At 56.6% G+C, this 21,372-nt stretch overlaps 1 protein-coding gene and 1 pseudogene across 2 annotated transcripts; one reads left to right on the top strand and one right to left on the bottom strand.

The window, feature by feature from the left end:
• Window positions 1–1,317: 1,317 nt before the first annotated feature.
• Window positions 1,318–9,687, bottom strand: LOC139000274 (zinc finger protein 772-like). 2 transcript variants are annotated; one of them, XM_070402525.1, is made up of 5 exons: window positions 9,637–9,687; window positions 7,981–8,016; window positions 6,082–6,208; window positions 4,952–5,074; window positions 1,318–4,112 (listed from the first exon to the last, which is right to left on the bottom strand). In XM_070402525.1, the coding sequence occupies exons 2-5, from the start codon at window positions 7,990–7,992 to the stop codon at window positions 2,980–2,982; spliced, it is 1,395 nt and encodes a 464-aa protein (XP_070258626.1). In that variant the 5' UTR covers window positions 7,993–8,016; window positions 9,637–9,687; the 3' UTR covers window positions 1,318–2,979. The 2 variants fall into 2 exon arrangements, with proteins under 2 accessions (XP_070258626.1, XP_070258627.1); XM_070402526.1 differs by having other exon boundaries at window positions 6,082–6,202.
• Window positions 9,688–15,395: 5,708 nt separating this feature from the next.
• On the top strand, window positions 15,396–18,561 carry LOC139000276 (zinc finger protein 773-like; annotated as a pseudogene).
• Window positions 18,562–21,372: the final 2,811 nt, after the last annotated feature.

Below are 21,372 nucleotides of genomic sequence, written 5' to 3'. Positions count from 1 at the left end.
TGGGCCGCCACCTGCGCGGTGCGCCCCGCGGTCCCGAGAGAAGAGCGCAGGGAGGGGGCGCGGGTCGGGGGGCTCCCCGCCCTCCCGGCCGCCTCTTGGGTCCCCCGTCGAGGCTGCTGAGCCCCCACAGCCCCCAGCATCTGTCCGTCTCCATCTCCGTCCCTGCGGGGCCAGGGGTTGATTCCGGTCGCCAGTCCCCGTGCGCGCTCAGCCCTCAGAGGTTCACGCGGGCCGCTCTCCACGCCTCGGCCTGTCTGGCACTGGCTGTCCTGCCTCGGTTGTTGTTGGGACAGAAGGGATTTGGACCTGAGAGGCCGGGCCGTCCTGGGGGAGGCGGGCTGCGGCGCAGGGCGGGCCCATCGGGGCCACAGGGCGGAGGTGTGTGCCCTGCGCTGTGCAGCCCCTTAGGCGTCATGGTCTTAAGTAACCAGCGCGGAGGTTCATGGAACTGCTGGGCCCGCGGGGAGTCGGGGAGTCAGGAGACCTGGCGCCCGCCCCCCAAGTCTGCCACTGGAAGGGGCACCTGGTGCTCCTGTCCTCCCGGAAGTGGGAACCCCTGAGGGGGGGGTGTGGAGGTGGGGCGTGTGTCCGAGTTGGGCCTAACCAAGGGGTGCCAGACAGGAGCCTGATGTTTTCCTAGCTGATAGAACAAGGCTATAAAAAAATGTTTGTACACCTGTACAAATGTGTTTAAGCTGTGTCATTCCAGAGTTGAAAAGTTTTTTTAAAATTAGGTTTAAAAAGTAAAAAAAAAGTGTCCTAGGTCCCATCCCCAGTCCCAGTTCGGGCAACCAATCGATGTGTCTTCCTCCTCACCTCCCCTTGCGGGGTTTCCCTCACAAATGCAAGGCTAGTTTAATTTCCGAAAATCAGTCAACGTAATTTGTCATTAAGACTAAAAAGGTAAAGAAAATTAAAAACTACGTGGTCACCGGTGTTCAAGAAACACTCCCCCCCCACACACACACAAAATAAATAAATAAATAAAAATGAAATAAAACCCACAAACCCCCACCTCCTTGTATTCTCAGCCGTGGAGTCTCGGTCCCCCTTGTAACAGAGTTAGTCCGTGTTACCCACAGACCCTGTCATAAATGATGACACGCCGTTTTCCTGTTATGGTTCCAATGGATACTGTGGCTTCATTATTCCGAGTTCTGGACCACTTGCTTTGGAATTATTTCCCCAAAAAAAGGATTACTTTCAGCAAAGATATGGGTAGAAAGGAATGAACTACTGATACACAAAATGTTGATGAATCACAAAATAATTATGCAGAATCAAAGCCAGACATATCTTATTAAATTAGTCCATATAGATCATCTATAAAATTCTGCAAAGAAATCTAGTGACAGAAAACAAGAAGCGTGTTTGCCTGGGAGTGGGTGAGGGGAGAGGGATTATAAAGACAATCAGGAAACGGTTTCACAGATGCAAACATATTGGAACTTGTCAAATTGTACACATGGTTTATTACAGAAAATGTTTGAATCAATTGATAGTGACCACAGCCGTGAGAGAGACAAATATGTCAGCCCTGAGAGTTCCTGGAAGCCCTCCTACCAAAGTCATAGTGAAATGACACTTTCGGAAGTCACATCCCGCCATCTGCTGCAGTCTCCCAACTCCCCAGTGATCAGCGTCTCTGTACAATTACGACTCCTACCTGGTCCTTTAGGGGACAGGGACATCTTCCTACTGAAGAATACGCTTTGGGGATGTTGCCAAGCCCCAGGGGTCAAGCTCTGCCCAGGAGGGAAACGTGAAACATGGACTTGTTCCTGGGAACAAGGAACCCAGCTCACGCTGTTCCCAGACACACCGGAGGTTGTCACAGCACATGCCCCCGCTCAGGGTCTCACAGATGACCTTGCATACGGGTCACAGGTCAGGCCTCAGAGATGGGCATCTCCCCTAGGCGGCCTTGAGCAGCGATGCCAGTTGGGCTGAAACCAGAACGAGAGCTGCCCACTGCACTGAGCCGACTTGCTGGGCGTCTCACAGAAGCTGTCCAACCCTCGTGCGGGCAGAGCCTATGCTGTCCTCCGCCAACCCAGTGAACAGAATCCCCAAGATCAAAGGTGACTTCAAAACTAAGGCATGTGCTGCAAAACCAGAACATCGGGGCGGGCAATTCCCAAGTCAGGTGACCTGGAGGCTGGACACACCCACGAGGAGTGCCACCTGAGACCAACAAAGTCCACGGGAACTGGAAACTCCCCTGCAAGTGGCCAGCACAACACTCGCATCCTCCGTCCCGGCTGAAACTGGGTCATGTCCACACCTGAACCCGCTGGGGCGGGAGGGGGTGGGGGGGGAAGAGTGAGGATCAATGGGCCCGGGATACCGAGGATCCCCTGTTGGAAAGGGGAGGGGAGCATAGGTCTGCCTAGCACAGTGGTTCTCAACCTTCCTCATGCCTCGACCCTTTAATACAGTTCCTCATGTTGTGGTGACCCCCAATCATAAAATTATTTTCGTTGCTACTTCATCCCTGTCATGTTGCTACTGTTATGAATCGTCATGTAAATATCTGATATGCAGGATGTATTTTCATTGTTATAAATTGAATAATTAAAGCATAGTGATTAATCACAAAAACAATATGTAATTATATGTTTTCTGATGGTCTTAGGTGACCCCTATGAAAGGGTCGTTAGACTCCCAAAGGGGTCATGACCCACAGGTTGAGAACCGCTGGCCTAGCAGAGCATGTTGGCCGATGTTCGCTCAACATGGGGCCCTGCCTTGCAGACTCTGACAGTGACAGGATTTCGGCAGGGGTGCTGGCAGGCGATGACGGGCCACATTGCTGCAGAAAGCTTCCCGTGGAGGGACCCTCAGAGGAAACTTCCTGGGGTGGGTGTTCACAGGGATGGGGGTCAACTTCCGGCTGATAGCTCCTCTCCAAGGCGGCTCGCAGAGCTTCTCTCTGGCGTCAGTCACTCGTGACCACGGACAGGCCCACTCCCCGCGACCCTATGGCCTTTCTCCAGTGTGGACTTTCCAATGTCGGATGAGGGAAGCCCTCTGCCTGAAGGCCTTCCCACACTCGCTGCACTTATACGGCCTCTCCCCGGTGTGGATTCTGTGGTGCTGAACGAGCACGTGCTTGTGGCTGAAGGCTTTCCCACACTCGCTGCACATGTAGGGCTTCTCCCCATTGTGGACCCTCTGGTGTGCAATGAGGTCGGAGCTTTGGGTAAAGAACTTCCCACACTCGATGCACTCGTACGGCCGGGCCCCGGTGTGGACGCTCCAGTGTTTGATGAGTCTGTATTTGTGACCAAAGTATTTCCCGCATTCGCTGCACTCGTACGGCCTCTCTCCGGTGTGGACGCTCTCGTGCTGCACAAGCGTGGACTTGTGGCTGTAGGCTTTCCCACACTCGCTGCATTTGTAAGGCCTCGCTCCGGTGTGGACTCGTTGGTGGACAATAAGGTTGGAGCTGTGGTTAAAAACTTTCCCACAGATGCCACACTCGTAGGGCATCTCCCCAGTGTGGATTCGCCGGTGCTGCGCAAGTATGGGTTTGCGGCTGAAGGTTTTCCCACATTCGCTGCACTCGTACGGCCGCTCTCCAGTGTGGACTCTCTGGTGCTGGACGAGCGAGTCTTTGCGGCTGAAGGCTTTCCCGCATTCGCTGCACTCGTAATGCCTTTGTCCACTGGGCACGGCCTCCGCACACCTGCCATCACCGTGTGGCTTCCACTCACCGTGGGGGGCGCGGTGCTGGGCGCGGCCTGAGCGAGCCGAGAAGCCCTCACAGGCCTCCCCAGGCGCAAAGGGCACTGCCAGGGGCTGGACGGGGCAGCTGCTCACAAGAAAGGCCTGGCCCTCGTCTCTCCCGACGGGCTTCTCTCCACTGCCCTGTTTCTGGTGGTGAAGGTTCCCACGGAACCAGAACTGTTCCCCACACTGTTTCTGCCCAGAGGGTGTTTCTCGGTGCTTAGCCAAGTGCGAAATGTCCTTCAAGACCAGGCCGCCTGCCTCGCAGGGGTAGGCTTGCTGGGTGGAAGGGCCTGCCTTGAGAGTCCTGGCCTGTGACACTCCTTCTGCTGAAACCCTTTGCTGACAAGGCATCTCCTCATCCTCCATTCCGGGCCAAGAACCTGAAAGCAGACAAATGCTGGTGAAGTCCGAGTTGACACGGGTGGGCAGGGGCAGTCTCGTTACAAACGTGTGTCGCACAGAACTAAGAGCAAGGTCACAGCTCAGGCTGATAAAGGGCTGCCCTGCAGCAGTTGGCATCTACAGGTCATAGAAGGGACCCTAGCTGGTGTGGCTCAGTGGATAGAGCGGCGGCCTGCGGACTGAAGAGTCCCAGATTCAATTCCGGTCAAGGGCACACGCCCAGTTGCGGGCTCGATCCCCAGTAGGGGGCGTGCAGGAGGCAGCCGATCGCTGAGTCTCTCTCATCATTGATGTTTCTATCTTGCTCTCCCCTTTCCCTTCCTCTCTGAAATCAATAAAAAAATTTTAACAAAAAAATAAAGGTCACAGAAGGGAAGAGGCCTTCACTGGGGGGCGGGAACACATGTGGGGCACAGCCCAGGAAAGCCAGGGTCTCCGATGAGGTCCTTACAAGCAGCTCTCAGCAAGGCCTTGGCTTCTGGGGACAGGGGAGAGGTGTGGGCAAGGTTTGCCCCCTGCAGAGGTACGACTGAACCCCTGGTATTTAAGGACTCTCGTGGGGTCTGTGGAGATCGGACGCGTTAAGTTCAGGCAAACGTTGGCGAGCACTGCAGAGGGAGCAGTGGAGAGGAGCAGGTGAGATGTGGAGGCAGAGGTCAGGGACAGACAGAGGCCAAAGGACAGACAGAGCACAAAACGCCAGTGTTATAAATGAGAAGAAAAGACAGAAAGAAATGTGGTGCTGAAACAGCTGTGGGCACCGAGAGGTTGGGGACTGCCTGGGGCCCAGCCTGCATGACACCCCAGCTCCACTCACCGGGGCCACACCCACTCTGAGCGTCTCTGGTGCTGGCTGGACTCACGTGCGCCCAGTCCGACACCTGGGGTTCGCTGCCCAGCTCCAGGGGGGCTGCCCCACGGGACATGGAAGATGCACATCCTAAGGAACAGACAGGACAGGTCACTGGGCGGCACTGGCCGGCGTGACCCACCATTCAGAGAAGAGAACCGATTATTATAAAAATAACCTCGACCCGGCCAGTGTAGCTCAGTGGTTGCTCGTCGACCTAGGAACCAGAAGGTCACGGGTTCGATTCCCTGTCTAGGGCACATGCCCGGGTTGCAGGCTCCATCCCCAACCAGTAGGGGGCGTGCGGGAGGCAGCCGGCCTGTGATTCTCTCTCCTCATGGATGTTTCTCTCTCCCTCTCCCTTCCTCTCTGAGATCAATAAAAAAATGTATTTTTTGAAAAAATAAAAAATAAGAATAAATAAATAAAAATAACCTCGAGCCGTAGCCAGTTTGGCTCAGTGGATAGAGCGTCGGCCTGCGGACTCAAGGGTCCCAGGTTCGATTCTGGTCAAGGGCATGTACCTTGGTTGCGGGCACATCCCCAGTAGATGTGCAGGAGGCAGCTGATTGATGTTTCTCTCTCATTGATGTTTCTAACTCTCTATCCCTCTCCCTTCCTCTCTGTAAAAAATCAATGAAATATATTTTTTTAAAAATAACCTCGAAGTGGGGTCTCACAGGGAATAGCCCAGTGGCCCCAGCAAGCAGGGACCAACCAGACTGGTGCCTGCATTTTCTGTCACAGGCTCCACCAGGAATGTCAGCTGCAGGAAGGAGGGGAGAGCCTGGGGCACAGGGTGCCCTGGTTTGGGACAGAGGCACCCCGTCAGGGCAAGGACAAGGGGCATCTGACCTACTGCGTGCCTGTGAGACCCCTCCCTCCTACGCCATCCTTCGTGGCAGCAGGCGTTGGGGCTGCTCAGGAGTCCGAGGTGGCCGTGCACACAGCTCAGGCCGGGCACCCCCGGCACCGACTCCAGGGAACGGGGGAGGGAGGTGACCCATGGCTGCGACACAGGAGGGGCCGGGATCCCCCTGGAAAACAGGAGGGGCAGAGCCCAGCCCCGGGCCCTGGGGTGGGTGTGAGGGGCTCACCCAGCGAGGCCAGGAGTGCGAAGTTCTCCAGCATCACGTCCCGGTACAGGCGCCTCTGAGCCTCGTCCAGGAGCACCCACTCCTCCCGGGAGAAGTACACGAACACGTCCTCCACGTTCACCTGCGCCTGCCAGTGGGGAGAGCGGGCCCATGGGCAGCCTCTCCTCCAGGGACACTCCCTCAGGCCCCCCCGTTCCTTCCTAATCCTCAGCCCAGAGGAAGTACCAGGACTGGGAGCCACAGGGTCTGCTCTCGCCTGCCCCTTTGTCACTGTGCCCGCCCACAGCGAGGTGGGCAGGAAGGCACCTCCTACTGCCCCTACGCCCCCCTGCCCACACCCACCACAGCCCACACCCACCACAGCAGCCAGTTCTCCCGAGGCTGCTAGGACTGTGCGTACAGGACAGCCCAGACTGAGCTCACCTTTCTCTCCGAAGCCCCGGGTACCAGGCCCCAGGGCCACCAGTGCACACGCCTTTCCGCGTGCACACCATCCTCTTAGGGCGACTGACACCTGGCCCCTCACCCAGGCGTCGGCCTCACCAGCCCCTTCCTGCTCGCTGACTGCACTGCCACTTCCTCCTCCACCCTGAACCCTCCCAGCACCCCCATCCGGGTCCAGGAGCCTTGTTCTCCGGGAGATCTCAGACCCTTCATGTGCTCACGGGTGAGCTGACATCCACAGGGAGTTACTTCTACCACGGACCTGCCCTTCACCACTGGGGGAGCACCTACCCTCACAGCTGGTAAGGCCCCAAACCTGGGGTTAGTGCTGGCGCGCTCTCTCTCTCACATCAGAGAATCTGGCCCAATCATGTCCACACAGCCGACCTCTGACCCACCCATTACTGCCTCTCACCCAGGATATGAAAGCAGCCTCCTTGCTGGGCTGCACCATAACCCACCGGCCCTCACCCCACAGTCTGTTCTCCACTCGGCACCCAGAGCGAGCCTGGTAAACCCACGTCAGATCACCTCTCTCCTCCGCCCTGCACCTGCCATGGCTGTACCACCCTCAGGGCAGAGGCCTAGCCCTGGCCGGTGTGGCTCAGTGGATAGAGCATAGGCCTGTGGACTGAAGGGTCCCAGGTTCGATTCCAGTCAAGGGCTCGTGCCCGGGTTGTGGGCTCAATCCCCGGTGGGGGGGTGTGCAGAAGGCAGCCAATCCATGATTCTCATCATTGATGTTTCTGTCTCTCCCTCTCCCTTCCTCTCTGAAATTAAAAACATAAATAAATCCTATATAATAAAAGGCTAATAGGCAAATAGACCAAATGGCAGAACAACCGGTCGCATGACACGCACGGACCACCAGGGGGCAGGCGCTCAACGCAGGAGCTGCCACAGGGGGACCGCCACTCAGCCAGAAGCCGGGCTCATGGCTGGCGAGCGTAGCGGCAGTAGTGGGAGCCTCTCCCACCTCCGAGGCAGCGCTAAGGATGTCTGACTGACGGCTTAGGTCTGCTCCCCACGCCGTCAGTCAGACATCCCCCAGGGCTCCCGGGCTCTGAGAGGGTGCAGGCCGGGCTGAGGGACCCCTCCCACACCAGTGTGCACGAATTTCATGCACCGAGCCTCTAGTAAATAAATAAAAGTTAAAAAATAACAACAAAAGCCTAACTCCCCCCCACCTGCTTTTGATGCCTGATCTGTAAGGACTTGAGAACTCCCATCCTGTCTCTCCTCCAAGTATTTGCACCTTCCCCCCCTTATTCCAATGGGAACCAGGGACAGGAGCCCTTCCATTCGACCCCAGGCTGGGACCCGGGACCCTGGGCTGGGCCTTTCTCCAGGGTCCGCAGCCTCAAGAACTGTGGGCGTGCCTGTGGCCTCTGACACCAGAATCCTGGAGACCAGGGGGTGGGGGTGGGACCAGGGACTGCGGCATCCTCCCCTCACCTGCAGGTCCATGGTCACTTCCGAGCTCGTGGGAACCTGTGGGGAGAGGGAGGCTGTGAGCGACCAGCAGCCAGGAAGGGGCCTCAAGGGCTCATGCCTGTCCCCTCGGCCTGCCCTGCCCCCCACCGAGACCCAGGGCTGCCGCACGCCTTCTGTGCTCGGGCCTCAGCCGCCGAAGGCTGTGACCTCGGACCAGGTCTCCCTCCTGCTGCACCTCACTGTCCTCATCACCCCCCCACCCCCACCCTGTGCGCCAAGTCTGTGCTCCCCTGAGCAGCCTGTGGGATTCTTATAAAACCGTCCAATCGCAGGACCTGTGTGGCTCAGTGGCTGAGTTTCGACCTATGGACCAGGAGCTCAGGGTTCAATTCCCAGTCAGGGCACATGCCTGGGGTGGGGGCTCGATCCCCAGTGTGGGGCGTGCAGGAGGCATCCTGCTCACATCACTGATGTTTATCTCTCCCCCCTCCCTCTCTGAAGTCAATCTATATATATATAAAACCCTAATATGCAAATAAACCAAACAGTCAAACAACAGGTCGCTGTGACGCGCGCTGACCACCAGGGGGCGCACGCGGAACATGGCGATAGCTGTGGTGGGATGGTGGTGGTGGGGGAGGGGCGCCAGACCAATCCAGGGTGCTGGATGCTGATTGCTGTCATTGAGGGGGGCCTCTGGTGGTGACTGAAAATTCCTTGCTCCCGCAAGCCGAGGTCCGGCTGAGCTATTGCATCCCCCGCCGGCACCCGGATCGCCCCTTAGGGCTTCCCCACTTCCCCCGGCTCCTGAGGGGAGATGGCCGGCAGCCCCCTCTTGCACCCACTGCTGGCGCTACCCAATCGCTCCACACTGTCAGCGCGAGGGGTAAGTCTGGGAGGAGCGTGGACCGGGGGGTCCACGGCAGGAGGGGCCAAGACCCGCCCCTGTGCCCACCACCGCCTCTGGCCCACAGTTCCTTCCAAGGTGCACGAATTCGTGCACTGGGCCCCTAGTAACATGTTATTTATATATTTATTTTTACTTATTTTTAATTTTTTATATTGCTTAAACTATTACACAGAGTAGTACATTTATCTCCTTTTTTTCCCCCCTCCTTAACCTTCGCCCTGCAGTAACATATTTTTTTAAAAACCACCTTGCTGAAACCGGTGTGGCTCAGTGGATAGAGCGTCGGCCTGCAGACTGAAGGGTCCCGGGTTCGATTCCGGTCAAGGGCATGTACCTTGGTTGCGGACACATCCCCAGTAGGAGGTGTGCGGGAGGCAGCTGATCAATGTTTCTCTCTCATCGATGTTTCTAACTCTCCCTCTCCCTTCCTCTCTGTAAAAAATCAATAAAATATATTTAAAAAAAAAAAAAAAAAAAACCACCTCAAATCGTGCCCTCCGCTGGGAACCTCCCACGGCTCCCATCCCCTCAGATGACAGCGGAGGTGACACTGCAGACGTCCCCCCTCCTCACACTGCGACCCCGCGGACACCCCGCCCAGGCTCCCGAGGCCCCTGCACTCGCGGGCCCTCCCCGCCCGTCACGCCACATCCCCTCAAACTTCCGGTCAGAAACGGGGGGCCCCCCCACGAGCGCCCCCACGGCCCTCATCGAGGCCTGAGGATGCAGGGGCGGAGGTCGGGGAGGAGCCGGGGCGCAGCACCCACCTGCGCGGGCTCCACCAGGGCGGCCTCCGCCTTCGGCACCTGAGGGCGGGGGACGCGAGGGGCCAATCGGCGGGAGACGAGGGCGAGGAGCCGGGCTCCCTTCGGGCAAGAACCGCCTCCGCGCCCGTCACTGCAGGTCTGACACGGCGACCGGCAGACTGAGGAGGTGGATTCATCCAAAAGAAAAATGTCCGCCCAAGGAGGCAGCCGGAAGTCCCGCCCCGAAGCCTTCCCCACGCACGGAGACGACCGTTTCCTGGGTCTTCATTGGTCCTGCACCGCTGAGGCTTCTGGGTAATGTAGTTTCCACAAGCACCAACGGTGGAGACGTGCGTCGGGCGCCACCTCCTGGGCAAAGGTAGAATCACAGCGTTAGCGGCGCCTGGAAAGGGAGGACTAGGCGGAGCTTCCCCCCCCTCCTTTCCTCTCTGAAATCAGTAACAATATATTTTAAAAAAGAAAAGGAAGTCCTGACTGGTTTGGCTTAGTGGGTAGAGCGTCGGCCTGCGGACTGACAGGTCCCAGGTTTGATTCCGGTCAAGGGCATGTACCTTGGTTGCGGGCACGTCCCCAGTGGGGGGTGTGCAGGAGGCAGCTGATGGATGTTTCTCTCTCATGGATGTTTCTAACTCTCTATCCCTCTCCCTTCCTCTCTGTAAAAAACCAATAAAGTATATTTTAAAAAAAAGGGGAAGTGAAGCATGGTAATGAGCCCTCCTTAGGGAAAACTGCTGATTTAGAATTCTCTGCTGTTTTGAAATTCTCTATCATTTTTATTTTATTTTTTTATTTTTTATTTTTTTACACCAAGCAACCTACAAGGGCTGCTACTTCTCTCTATTATTTTTAGACTGTAAAATAACTTTGTTTTTTAGCTTGAATAATAGAAGAGATAAACTTAATCTTCTGACCTTGCAAGCTAGCCATTGATGAGGCCCAGAAATCAGGATTTTAAAAAGATTCCCAGGTGATTCTAATGTGCAGCCAAGGTTGAGAACCACTGATCGAAAGGACTAACACGCTGATACTGATAATAATCCCCATATTCTCATGCCAAGTGTTTGTATCCAAGGTTACTGGTGTCTGTATAGATATGACAGGTATTTGCTAGATATGATTTATACTCAAGGTTACACGCTGTCTACAAAAACAACTTACACAAGAACTAGAAGGATATAAAAAGGAAATTCTCCGTGCTGTGTGTTGGTTCAGAATCTGACAGCGATAATCTGCTCTGAACCTGTGCGCAATGAAGGTGACTCCTAACTAATTGGCTGATGAAGGCGTCTTGTCCAGCTCACTGATTTGTGATACGACAAAAGGAAGGACTGGGGCCCCAGCTGTGCAGGGACATGCAAATCCAGGTCCATCAGTAAGAACAGGCTCTGGCCCTGGCTGGTTTGTCTCCATGGATAGAGCGTCGGCCTGCGGACTGAAGGGTTCCAGGTTCGATTCCAGTCAAGGCCATATGCCTGGGTTGCGGGCTCGGTCCCCAGTAGGGGGCGTGCAGGAGGCAGCTGATCAGTGATTCTCATCATTGATGTTTCTATCTCTCTCTCTCCCTCTCCCTTCCTCTCTGAAATCAATAAAAATATAGTTATGTAAAAAAAAAAAAAAAAAAATCACAGGCGGAGTCCTGGACGCTGATTTCTCTTCTACCCCTATCCCTGCAGCTCTACTCCCTTAACGGTTAGCGCCTCGGGAACTACATTTCCCAGAAAGCACTGCGCGCCGCGGCGCTGATGCTCGGCCAATGACAACGGTCGTTTCCTCGAGGGCCGACGTTCTGGGGGCGGGACTTCCGGCGTGGCCTCAGGGGCGTTGACTCCGGGCGGTTCTGAGGGGCCGGGTCAGTCTCCGCTTGCCTGGTTTGTGGGCGGGGTGACGGGGGGGCGGGGGCGGTGCGAGGCGAGGCTGCCGCCCGGGTGACCCCCGTTCCGTACGGGCGACCGGGGCGACCAGGTTCTCCACCCCCTTCCCCCCTCCCCGGTCCCGGTCGGCGCACAGAGTCCGATGGCGGCGGCCGCGCTGAGGCGCCGGGCGGAGGTGAGTGCGTCCCGGGCCTCCCCGCCGCCCCCGTGAGCGACCCCCAGGCTCAGGGTGGGGACTGGGCGCACCGGTGGCCATGGAAGGGGGAGGAATGGCCCATCTAGGGTGGATTTTCAGAACCGGCCGGGCCGCCCCGGCTGGTGTGGCTCAGCGGATAGAGCGTCGGCCCGCGGACTGAAGGGTCCCGGGTTCGGTTCCTGGTCAAGGGCACAGACCCGGGTTGTGGGCTCGATCCCAGGTAGGGGGTGTGCAGGAGGCAGCTGATAATGATTCTCTCTCATCATTGATGTTTCCATCTCTCTCCCTCTCCCTTCCTCTATGAGATCAATAAAAATATTTTTTAAAAATAAATATATATATGTATTATTGATTTTTTACAGAGAGGAAGGGACAGGGATAGAGAGTTAGAAACATCGATGAGAAACATCGATCAGCTGCCTCCTGCACACCCCCTCCTGGGGATGGAACCCGTAACCCGGGCCGGTGCCCTGACCAGGATCGGAACCCGGGACCCTTCAGTCCGCGGGCCGACGCTCTATCCGCTGAGCCACACCGGGTAGGGCTGTTGTTCCACTTATTGGTGCACTGATTGGTTGGTTCTTATGCGTGTCCTGACCGGTGACTGAACCCGCAACCTCGGTGTATACAGCACAGAGTTCTAACCCACGGGGCCACCCAGCCAGGCTCATGTCGGGGGCAGGGAGAGAGGAGTGGAGACTCAGGGGTGACTCTGAGATGTTTGGCCTGAGTAGCTGGTGTCCCAAAATTCACGCAAGATTTGAATTTTGCGTGAGCATTAACAACAACAACAAAAATTAAAAGCCTAATTTTACTTGGTTTATTGAATCAGATTCTAATATCTGTTGCCCTTTGATTTCGATCCCTTCAATTGGATAAGCATCACCAAGTACCAATGATGGCCCAGGAGCAGGGACAATGAAGACCAATGAAGACCACGGCTTTGCGTATGTGCCAGCAAAGCCATGGAGGCCATTTACCCGATGTGCTATTCCACACATAACCCTAGACTGTATCCTTTATGAATCAATAAAAAATTTACAATTTTTAATTATAAATCTGTGTTTTCTATCAAAATTACTTCTTGCATGAATTTTGGGACACCGTATAGAAGCAAGGAAGTACACACATCCCTGTCAGAGTTGGTTGCGTGAGAAATTTTTTTTTTAACCCTTAAAACCGAGAATATTTCCCATTGATTTCTAGAGAGAGAGTGGAAGAGAGTGGGAAAGACAGAGAGAAACACATTGATTGGTTGCCTCTTCCACGCGCCTGACCAGGGCCCGGGCAGGGACGAGCCTGCAACTGAGGTTCGTGCCCTTGACCGGAATCAAACCCCGGTCCCTTTGGTCCACAGGTGACGCTCTCCGGTGGTTCTCAACCTTCCTCATGCCGCGACCCTTTCATACAGTTCCTCATGTTGTGGTGACCCCCAACCATAAAATTATTTTCTTTTTCTTTCTTTCTTTTTTTTTTGATGATGAAAAATACATTTATTTATTTATTTATTTATTGGTGATGAATGGTTTTTATTTATTTTTTATTTTTATTTATTTATTTATTTTATTGTTTTATTGCTTAAAGTATTACAAAGGGTATTACATATGTCTCCTTTTCCCCCCCGCCCTTGACAATCCCCTGGCCTCCCCTACCCCCCAGTGTCTTATGTCCATTGGTTATGCTTATATGCATGCATACAAGTCCTTCAGTTAATCTCTTACCACCTCCTTCCTGCCCCCCAACCGTCCCCAGCCTTCCCGCTGCATAAAATTATTTTCGTTGCTACTTCATAACTCTAATGTTGTTACTGTTATGCATCGTAATGTAAATATCTGATACAAGATGTATTTTCATTGTTCATGACCCACAGGTTGAGAACCGCTGCCTAGCCACTGAGCCAAACCGGCCAGGGCGGTTGTAAGAGAAATTTCTTTTTTTTCTTTTAAAAATTATTTTAGACAGAACCTGGCTGGAGATCCTGGATAGAACCTGGCTAGAGAACCCAACTATGCTGATCAACTGAACGCTGCCTCCGAGTCATTCTTTCTTCGCCGACTCCGTCCACACCTTTGGGAACCCCTGGACCTGCTGGGACTGGACCCCAACATGAAAGCAATAAAAACATTTTAAATAAATAAATAAATAAATAAATAAATAAAAATTATTTTAGAAAGAGAGGGAGAGAAAAGGAAACATCCACTTGCTGTCCCACTCACTCAGGCACGCATTGGTTGGTTCTTGTCTGTGCCCTGACTGGGGATTGAACCCACAACCCTGGCCTGTCGGAACCACGCTCTAACCACTGAGCAGCCTGGCCAGGTGTACGAGTGGGTTTCTGTGGGACTAGTAGGAGCCAGGTTTTGCCCGTATTGAACGGAGATGTCCCAGAGACTCCTGAGGGGATTTCAAGTCGGGGGTTCAGGTGAAGGGTTCCGATGGAGACACCCACGCCGCCCGTGGTGGACAGATTGCTGGTGGCAGTGCCCTTAGGTCACCAGGGGCCTGTGGGGCCAAGGCTGGGTCTCCTGCTGGACACCCCCCTAGGGGCGGGGTCTTCACAAAGGCACATGAGGCAGAGTAGGGGCCGTGGGGGAGGGGTTGCAGGAGTGAGGAGGGGAGTGGACAAGAGATGGATGTGCCCTGGCCGGTGTGGCTCAGTGGATAGAGCGTCGGCCTGTGGACTGAAGGGTCCCAGGTTCGATTCCGGTCAAGGGCACGTCCTTGGTTGCAGGCTCCCCTCCCCCATTTTTCCCGTCGGAGCGGGTGCAGGAGGCAACCAATGGATATGCTCCTCTCACAGGGATGTTTCTCTCTGTCTTCCTTCTCTCTCCCACTCTCCCTGAAATCAATGGGAAAATATCCTCGGGCGAGGATTAAAAAAGAGAAGAGAGCCCTGACCGGTGTGGCTCAGTGGATAGAGCGTCGGCCTGCGGACTGAAGGGTCCCAGGTTCGATTCCGGTCAAGGGCATGTACCTTGGTTGCAGGCTCATCCCCAGTAGGGGGTGTGCAGGAGGCAGCTGATCCATGTTTCTCTCTCATCGATGTTTTTGCCTATCTCTCTCCCTTCCTCTCTGTAAAATATCAATAAAATATATATTAAAAAAAAAAGAGAAGAAGAGACCGATGTGGAGTGTGGCAGTGAGGTGGCAGGGAAGGTAGTGGCTCACAGGCTCTGAGCTTCGCGGGATTCGCTCAGATGCGGGGGGGCCTGGGGGAGACTCGGGGGCCTGATGTGAGTCACGTGGGCCTGGGGTCATTAGCGGCAGGAAGCTGAGCCTTTGAGGGGACACTTGGCAGCGGAGACATGAGTGAGGGCTGAGGGTATCTGAAACCCGCGCGTGGTCCCGGGTGGCCCAGGAGAGAGGGAGGGTCAGGGTCGGGCAGGGAGGGGGGCAGGGAGGCCTGCACAGCAGGCCTGGGGGTGCCCTTGGCAGTCAGGGCCCTGGAGGCCTGGGCAGATGGGATTCCTTTTTTTTTTTTTAATATATTTTTGTTGATTTCAGAGAGGAAAGGAGAGAGAGAGAGAAACATCAATGATGAGAGACAATCATGGATTGACTGCCCCCTGCACGCCCCACACTGGGGATCGAGCCCGCAACCCGGGCCTGTGCCTTGACCAGGGATTGAACCCGGGACCCTTCAGTCCGCAGGCCGACGCTCTATCCACTGAGCCACACTGACCAGGGCAGGATGGGATTCTGATCACACGTGTCCAGCCCTGCGGATGCCATGTGCATACTGGTGTGTGGTGAAGCTGGGAGATGCATGTGGTGTGTGTTGGTGGCGGGGGGTGGCAATGAGGGGTTGGGGGCGTGAAGGGCGGTGCGGGAAGGAGTGATGCCACGTTGGGAGGGACTGTAAACCGATGGCCTCAGGCCCTGGTACTGGGGCCGATGGACCCAGCTTTGATGGTGGCCTTGGCCGGTGGCTCAGTGGTCAGAGCTGCGGCCTGCATGCCGAAGGGTCCCCGCACTTAATTCCCTCACATGGATGTGTTTTTTCCTCTCGCCCTGTGCCCTCCCCCCTCTCTCCCCACCCTGCAGGGCCGTGTGACCCTCGAGGACGTGGCCATCCGCTTCTCCCGGGAGGAGTGGCGGCTCCTGGATGAGGCCCGGCGGCGTCTGTACCGCGACGTGCTGCTGAGAACGGGGCGCTGACGGCCTCCCTGGGTGAGCTCCCCCGCCTTCCCCGCCCGAGGGGGTTGTGCGAGCGCCCGGCCCGTGCCCGCCTTGTGTGCACTGCCCCCCCTCTTCCCCGAGCTGCCCAGAGCCTGGTGGGCAAGGGTGTGGGGACGAGGCCTCCCGCCGTCAGCCTGGTGGCTCGCACCCTTGGCCTCTCCCTGGCCTGGTGACACGGTGACGGTCCATGCGGTTCTGTCTGCCCCAGGCTCTGGCCTCTTCCTGTGTCTGACATGGGATCTGCCTGTGGCTGGAATTCAGGCACCAACACAGTGACAGCCTGAGGGGTCGTCGGCCACGGGGTGGGCTGCTCTGGCCCCCCCGTCTTGTCTCTCCCATAGGCCTTGCATCTGGCGGGACCCATGAGCTCCCCCAGATGGTGCAGTGGGGGGAGCCCCTTCTGTCTGCCGGTGGCGTCAGGACTGAGGCCGGACCAGCGGGTATGGAGGGAGAGGCGTGGCTCAGGGGGGCTCACAGTGCCACAGTCTTTCCCAGGGCCTGGCGGTTTGGTGCCAAGACAAGGGGCCAGGCCTGCTTTCCATCCTCGCTTTCCCAGTTGCCCACTGGGGAGGGAGCCCGCAACCCGGGTGTGTGCCCTGACCAGGGATCGAACCGTGACCTCCTGGTTCATGGGTCGGTGCTCAACCACTGACCACGCCAGCCGGGCAGTTGCTGCCATCTTTCTGGGTCTGAACACCCTTCTGGGCTGTGTTCCTGGGTGACCAGCAGCTTCGGGCTCTTAGGATCCGATCCTTGTGTCCTGGCTGCTCCTGTGGCCCCATGGGCCTGGGAGCTGGTCAGGCCCTTCCCACACGGTCTCCCGCCTCATCCTCCCGCAGCCCCGGGACTCAGCTGGGCTGGGTGAGTCGGGTGCAGGTTTGTGAGGTGCTGCCCCTCCCCCTGAGGCCCGCATCTCTTCCTCAGCACGTCTCTGCCCCCCCCCCCCTGCATCTCTGTGTCATTATGTCTCTGCTTTCAGGCTGTGGGCGCGGAGCAGAGGCGGAGGAGAGTGTTCCTGCAGGAGGAGTGCCCAGAGCGAACCGTCGCCAACACGGGAAGCTGCGCTGTGAAGAGAAGAGGGGGCACGGGGCCAGAAGGACTCTTCAGCGGGCACTGGTCTCAGACGGCAGGAGACTCACAGTACAGGGGCGCCACGCGGGGCCGCCCAGCATCACCCCCAAAGAAGGCAGTACAAGTGCAGCGAGTGTGGGAAAGCCTGTGGTCAGAAATACTTGCTGGTGGAGCACCGGAGGCCGCACCCCGGAGAAAAGCCGTTCCAGTGCAGCGAGTGTGGGCGGGCGTTTAGCCATAAGCCCAACCTTTTCGTGCACCAAATAGTTCACACGGTGAAAGGCCTTACGGCTGTAGCGAATGCGGAAAATCCTTCAGCCGCAAGGCCGACCTGGTTCAGCACCGGAGAGTTCACACCGGAGAGAAGCCCTTCACGTGCAGGGCGTGTGGGAAAGCCTTCCGGCATCACTCCACCCTCATCCTGCACCACAGGGTCCACACTGGGGTGAGGCCTTTCGAGTGCAGCGAATGCGGGAAATCCTTTAGCTTCAGCTCGGGCCTCATGAAACACCAGAGGGTTCACACTGGAGAAAGGCCTGATGGGTGCACTGAGTGTGGGAAATTCTGTAGCCACAAGGCCAGCCTCACTACTCACCGGCAGGTTCACACTGGAGAAAGGCCGTATGAGGGCAGGGACCGTGGGAAGTTTTTTAGCCAAAGCTGCAGCCTCGTGCAGCACCGCAAAGTTCACGCAGGAGAAAAGCCTTTTCAGTGCCAGGACTGTGGCCGACGCTTCAGTGAGAACTCGAGTCTGGTCAAGCACCGGAGGGTGCACACCAGAGCCGGGCCTTACGAGTGCGGGGACTGTGGGAAAAGCTTTCGCTCCAGCTCCAGCCTGGTTAAACATCGGAGCGCTCACCCCGGAGAGACGCCGTAGGAGTACAGTGATTGTGGGAAATCCTTTCGCCGGCGTTTCGGCCTCATTCAGCACAAGAAAGTCCACAGAGGAGATGGGTCTTGAATGTAGCTCATGTGGACAAGCCTTTAACCAAAAGTCCGTTCTGATCCGAAGGGAAGCTCCACACCCAGAAAGGCCTGAGGACACAGTGACCACGCAGAGGTTCAGCCAAAGCTTCGCTAACTCGTTCAACACCCGGACGTTCAGGCGGAGAAAGGTCTTAGGAGTCAGGGCACGTGCTGTCCCTGGTCACCCCAACCCCGTGTTCCCACCGGGGGCACACGCCCCACAGGGGGGCAGCGTGATTTTTAAGGAGGGCAACTTGAGAATTGAACTATTAGCAGTGCATTTTTTGCATTTCTTACGGTTCTAGGGGCCTCATCTACAGTATATAAATAGGTATTGTGACATATTTATGCATTTCAGTTCTCTCACTTTTTCAAACTTTGCTATTTTTTCCTATCACTTCATCTTATTTTTTTTTTTTTTAACAATTTCTTAGTGATTTCTTCCTCAGTACTTAGGCTGTGCTTCCGTTCTTTTATTTTTCTCTTTCATGGATGCCATGTTCTCTGGAAGCTTGTTTAGACCAAGTTCATGGCCGTGTAGGCTTCCTCCATGTGAACAGGAGTTCATTTATTATTTTTTTAAATATATTTTATTGATTTTTTACAGAGAGGAAGGAAGAGAGATAGAGAGTTAGAAACATCAATGAGAGAGAACCATCGATCAGCTGCCTCCTGTACATCCCCCACTGGGGATGTGCCCGCAACCCAGGTACATGCCCTTGACCGGAATCGAACCTGGGACCTTTCAGTCTGCAGGCCAACGCTCCATCCACTGAGCCAAACCGGTTTTGGCAGGAGTTCATTTTTTGAATAGTAAGAGTTATATGTTGCAGGGGAGGGGCATCAGGATTTAGGATGATGAGAGAGAATCATTGCTCGGCTGCCTCCTGCACGACCCCCACTGGGGATCGAGCCCACAGCCCGGGCATGTGCCCTTGACCAGAATCCAACCTGGGACCCTTCAGTCCACAGGCTGACGCTCCACTGAGTAAAACCAGCCAGGGCTCTTCATTAATGTTTCTAGCTCTCCTCCCTTCCTCTCTGAGATTAATAAAATAAAATGTTTTTAAAAAGAAGCGACTGCCCTGACCGGTGTGGCACAGTGGATAGAGCGTCGGCCTGCGGACTGAAGGGTCCCAGGTTCGATTCCGGTCAAGGGCATGTACCTTGGTTGCGGGCACATCCCCAGTAGGAGGTGTGCAGGAGGCAGCTGATCGATGTTTCTCTCTCATTGATGTTTCTAACTCTCTATCCCTCTCTCTTCCTCTCTGTAAAAAATCAGTAAAATATATTTTTAAAAAATCAATAAAATATATATATTTTTAGAAAGCAATTGATGTGTGCAATTAAGTGGAACAACAAATTGATGCTTCTCTCTTTCTCCCTCCCCCCTCTCTCTAAAAATCAATCAGTAAAAGAGATGGTAAAGAGTTGGGGCCCCTCGGGGCCAGGGCTGCCTTAGCTGGAACTAAAGCCTGGACAGGTCCCCCTGGGAGGTCCCCCTGAGGCACAGCGAGGGTGCAGAGAGGCCGCCCCGCAGAGACCTGGGGACGGGGCCAGGGAAAGGCTGCAGAAGGGGCAGGAGTCTGGCAAGCTCAAGACCGGCTGGTGGGTGCCCTGAGCGAGGGAAGGGGAGCCTTGCAGGCCGCTGTGGGCGGCTTGTGTGGATTGTAAGAGTGATGAGAGCCCCTGACGGGGAGACCCAGGCATTCGTGGAGCTGTTTTCCCAGGCTCTTTGGCAAGCCCAGGCCGCTCTAGTCGTGGCACAGAGCAGCAACGGCTCTGAGCTGGAAACAGCCTCAAGAAGCAACTAACCGGCCCGGCCGGTGTGGCTCAGTGTTTGAGTGTCAGCCTGAACCAGGAGGTCGCGGTTCGATTCCAGGTCAAGGCACAGGCCTGGGATGTGGGCTCCATCCCCAGTGTGGGGCGTGCAGGAGGCAGCCGATCCATGGTTCTCTCTCCTTCTCCCTCCTGAAATCAATAAAAATAATATAAATAATGCAAATATCCAATAGCATTTCTTAAAAAAAAAAAAAAAAGCAAGTAAATGAATGGAAGACGTCAGAGGACCCCAAACATTCCAAAGACCAGAAAGTGGAGGGAGGCTGCAGAGATTACAGCCACTTTATTTACTTAAATATTTGTTTATTGATTTCACAGAAGGACGGGGGAGAGAGAAACATCAGTGATGAGAGGGAACCACCCATCAGCTGCCTCCTGCACGCCCCCCACCGGGGATCGAGCCGCCAACCCGGGCAGGTGCCCTGACCACATGCCACGTAAGGGAACCTTGACTTCCTGGTTCATAGGTCGATGCTCAACCCCTGAGCCAGCCCTGGGGGCTGGGCTCCCCGTTAGGATGAAACGGAGTCTCCTGAACAGGAAAGAGGATTCGCTCACAGTCGGTGGGAAGCCGGTTGCACCCGCTGTGAACCCAAAGGTAAACCCCAGGGCCTCCTCCGGCCTCCGCGCGCGCCCAGCCCCTCGGGTCTCCGTGGGAACTGGACACGGGCGCACACGTCACCCGCGTGTCCTTTCCCGGTTCCTCAATGCCGACGAGACGTGGTCACGATCCCTCTTTTATAACCGAGAACACGGGCTCCGGGCAGCAAGGGCCTTGCTCAAGGTCACAGCCAAGGTCAAGGCGCAGCCGGGCGCACGGAGGTTCCCGAGGGTCGGATCGCGCTTCGCCCCCCCCCCCCCCCCCGCCCGCCCCCGGCGCACATGCGCGCGGTTGTCTCCCTCCCACGCGGCATCTCCTTGGGGGGCAGAAACGGGACCCACCCCACGTCATCCGGGCCTGGACAGCAATCGGGAGCCCAGAGTGACCCCCCCATCCTCCCCCCAGTGCGGGAGGGGCCTGGGGCCCCATCCACTCAGCTGCGCCTGCGCCATGGGGACTGGGCGTGGGCACCGGGGCCTCGCGGGCGCAGCCAACCGCCCCCCGGGCCCCACGCGGGCGCAGCCAACCGTCCCCCGGGCCCCACGCGGGCGCAGCCAACCGTCCCCCGGGCCCCACGCGGGCTCAGCCAACAGCCCCCGGGCCCCACGCGGGCGCAGCCAACCGCCCCCCGGGCCCCACGCGGGCGCAGCCAACCGTCGCCTGGTTCCCACGCGGGGGCAGCCAACCGCCCCCCGGGCCCCACGCGGGCGCAGCCAACCGTCCCCCGGGCCCCACGCGGGCGCAGCCAACCGTCCCCCGGGCCCCACGCGGGCGCAGCCAACCGTCCCCCGGGCCCCACGCGGGCGCAGCCAACCGTCCCCCGGGCCCCACGAAGGCGCAGGCGGGCGCCTCGCTGTCCTCGCCGCAGCCAAAGGGCCAGTGGGGCCCCTTCGCTTGGCCTCCTGAACCCCCCGCGCCCCTCCTCTGGGTAAGGAGTTCGCTCCCGCATCGGCCCAGCTGGGACCCTCCGGAGCTGAGGGCCCTGAGCCGGGGAGGGAGTGGGGCGGGGC

Source organism: Myotis yumanensis, unplaced genomic scaffold, assembly GCF_028538775.1.
Source record: "Myotis yumanensis isolate MYYU_CA2020_CCGP unplaced genomic scaffold, mMyoYum1.0.hap1 SCAF_23, whole genome shotgun sequence".
NCBI lineage: Eukaryota > Metazoa > Chordata > Mammalia > Chiroptera > Vespertilionidae > Myotis > Myotis yumanensis.
Note: the sequence above shows the minus strand (reverse complement) of the source record. Positions and strands in the feature narration are given on the sequence as shown.

Bases quoted from the DNA above. Each gene is read 5' to 3' on its own strand.
- LOC139000274 (XM_070402525.1), bottom strand. The intron at 5,075-6,081 runs GTGAGCCCCTCA...TCTGTTCCTTAG, and splicing joins CGCACTCCTGGCCTCGCTGG to GATGTGCATCTTCCATGTCC. The intron at 4,113-4,951 runs GTGAGTGGAGCT...GTCTGCTTTCAG, and splicing joins TCAGAGTGGGTGTGGCCCCG to GTTCTTGGCCCGGAATGGAG.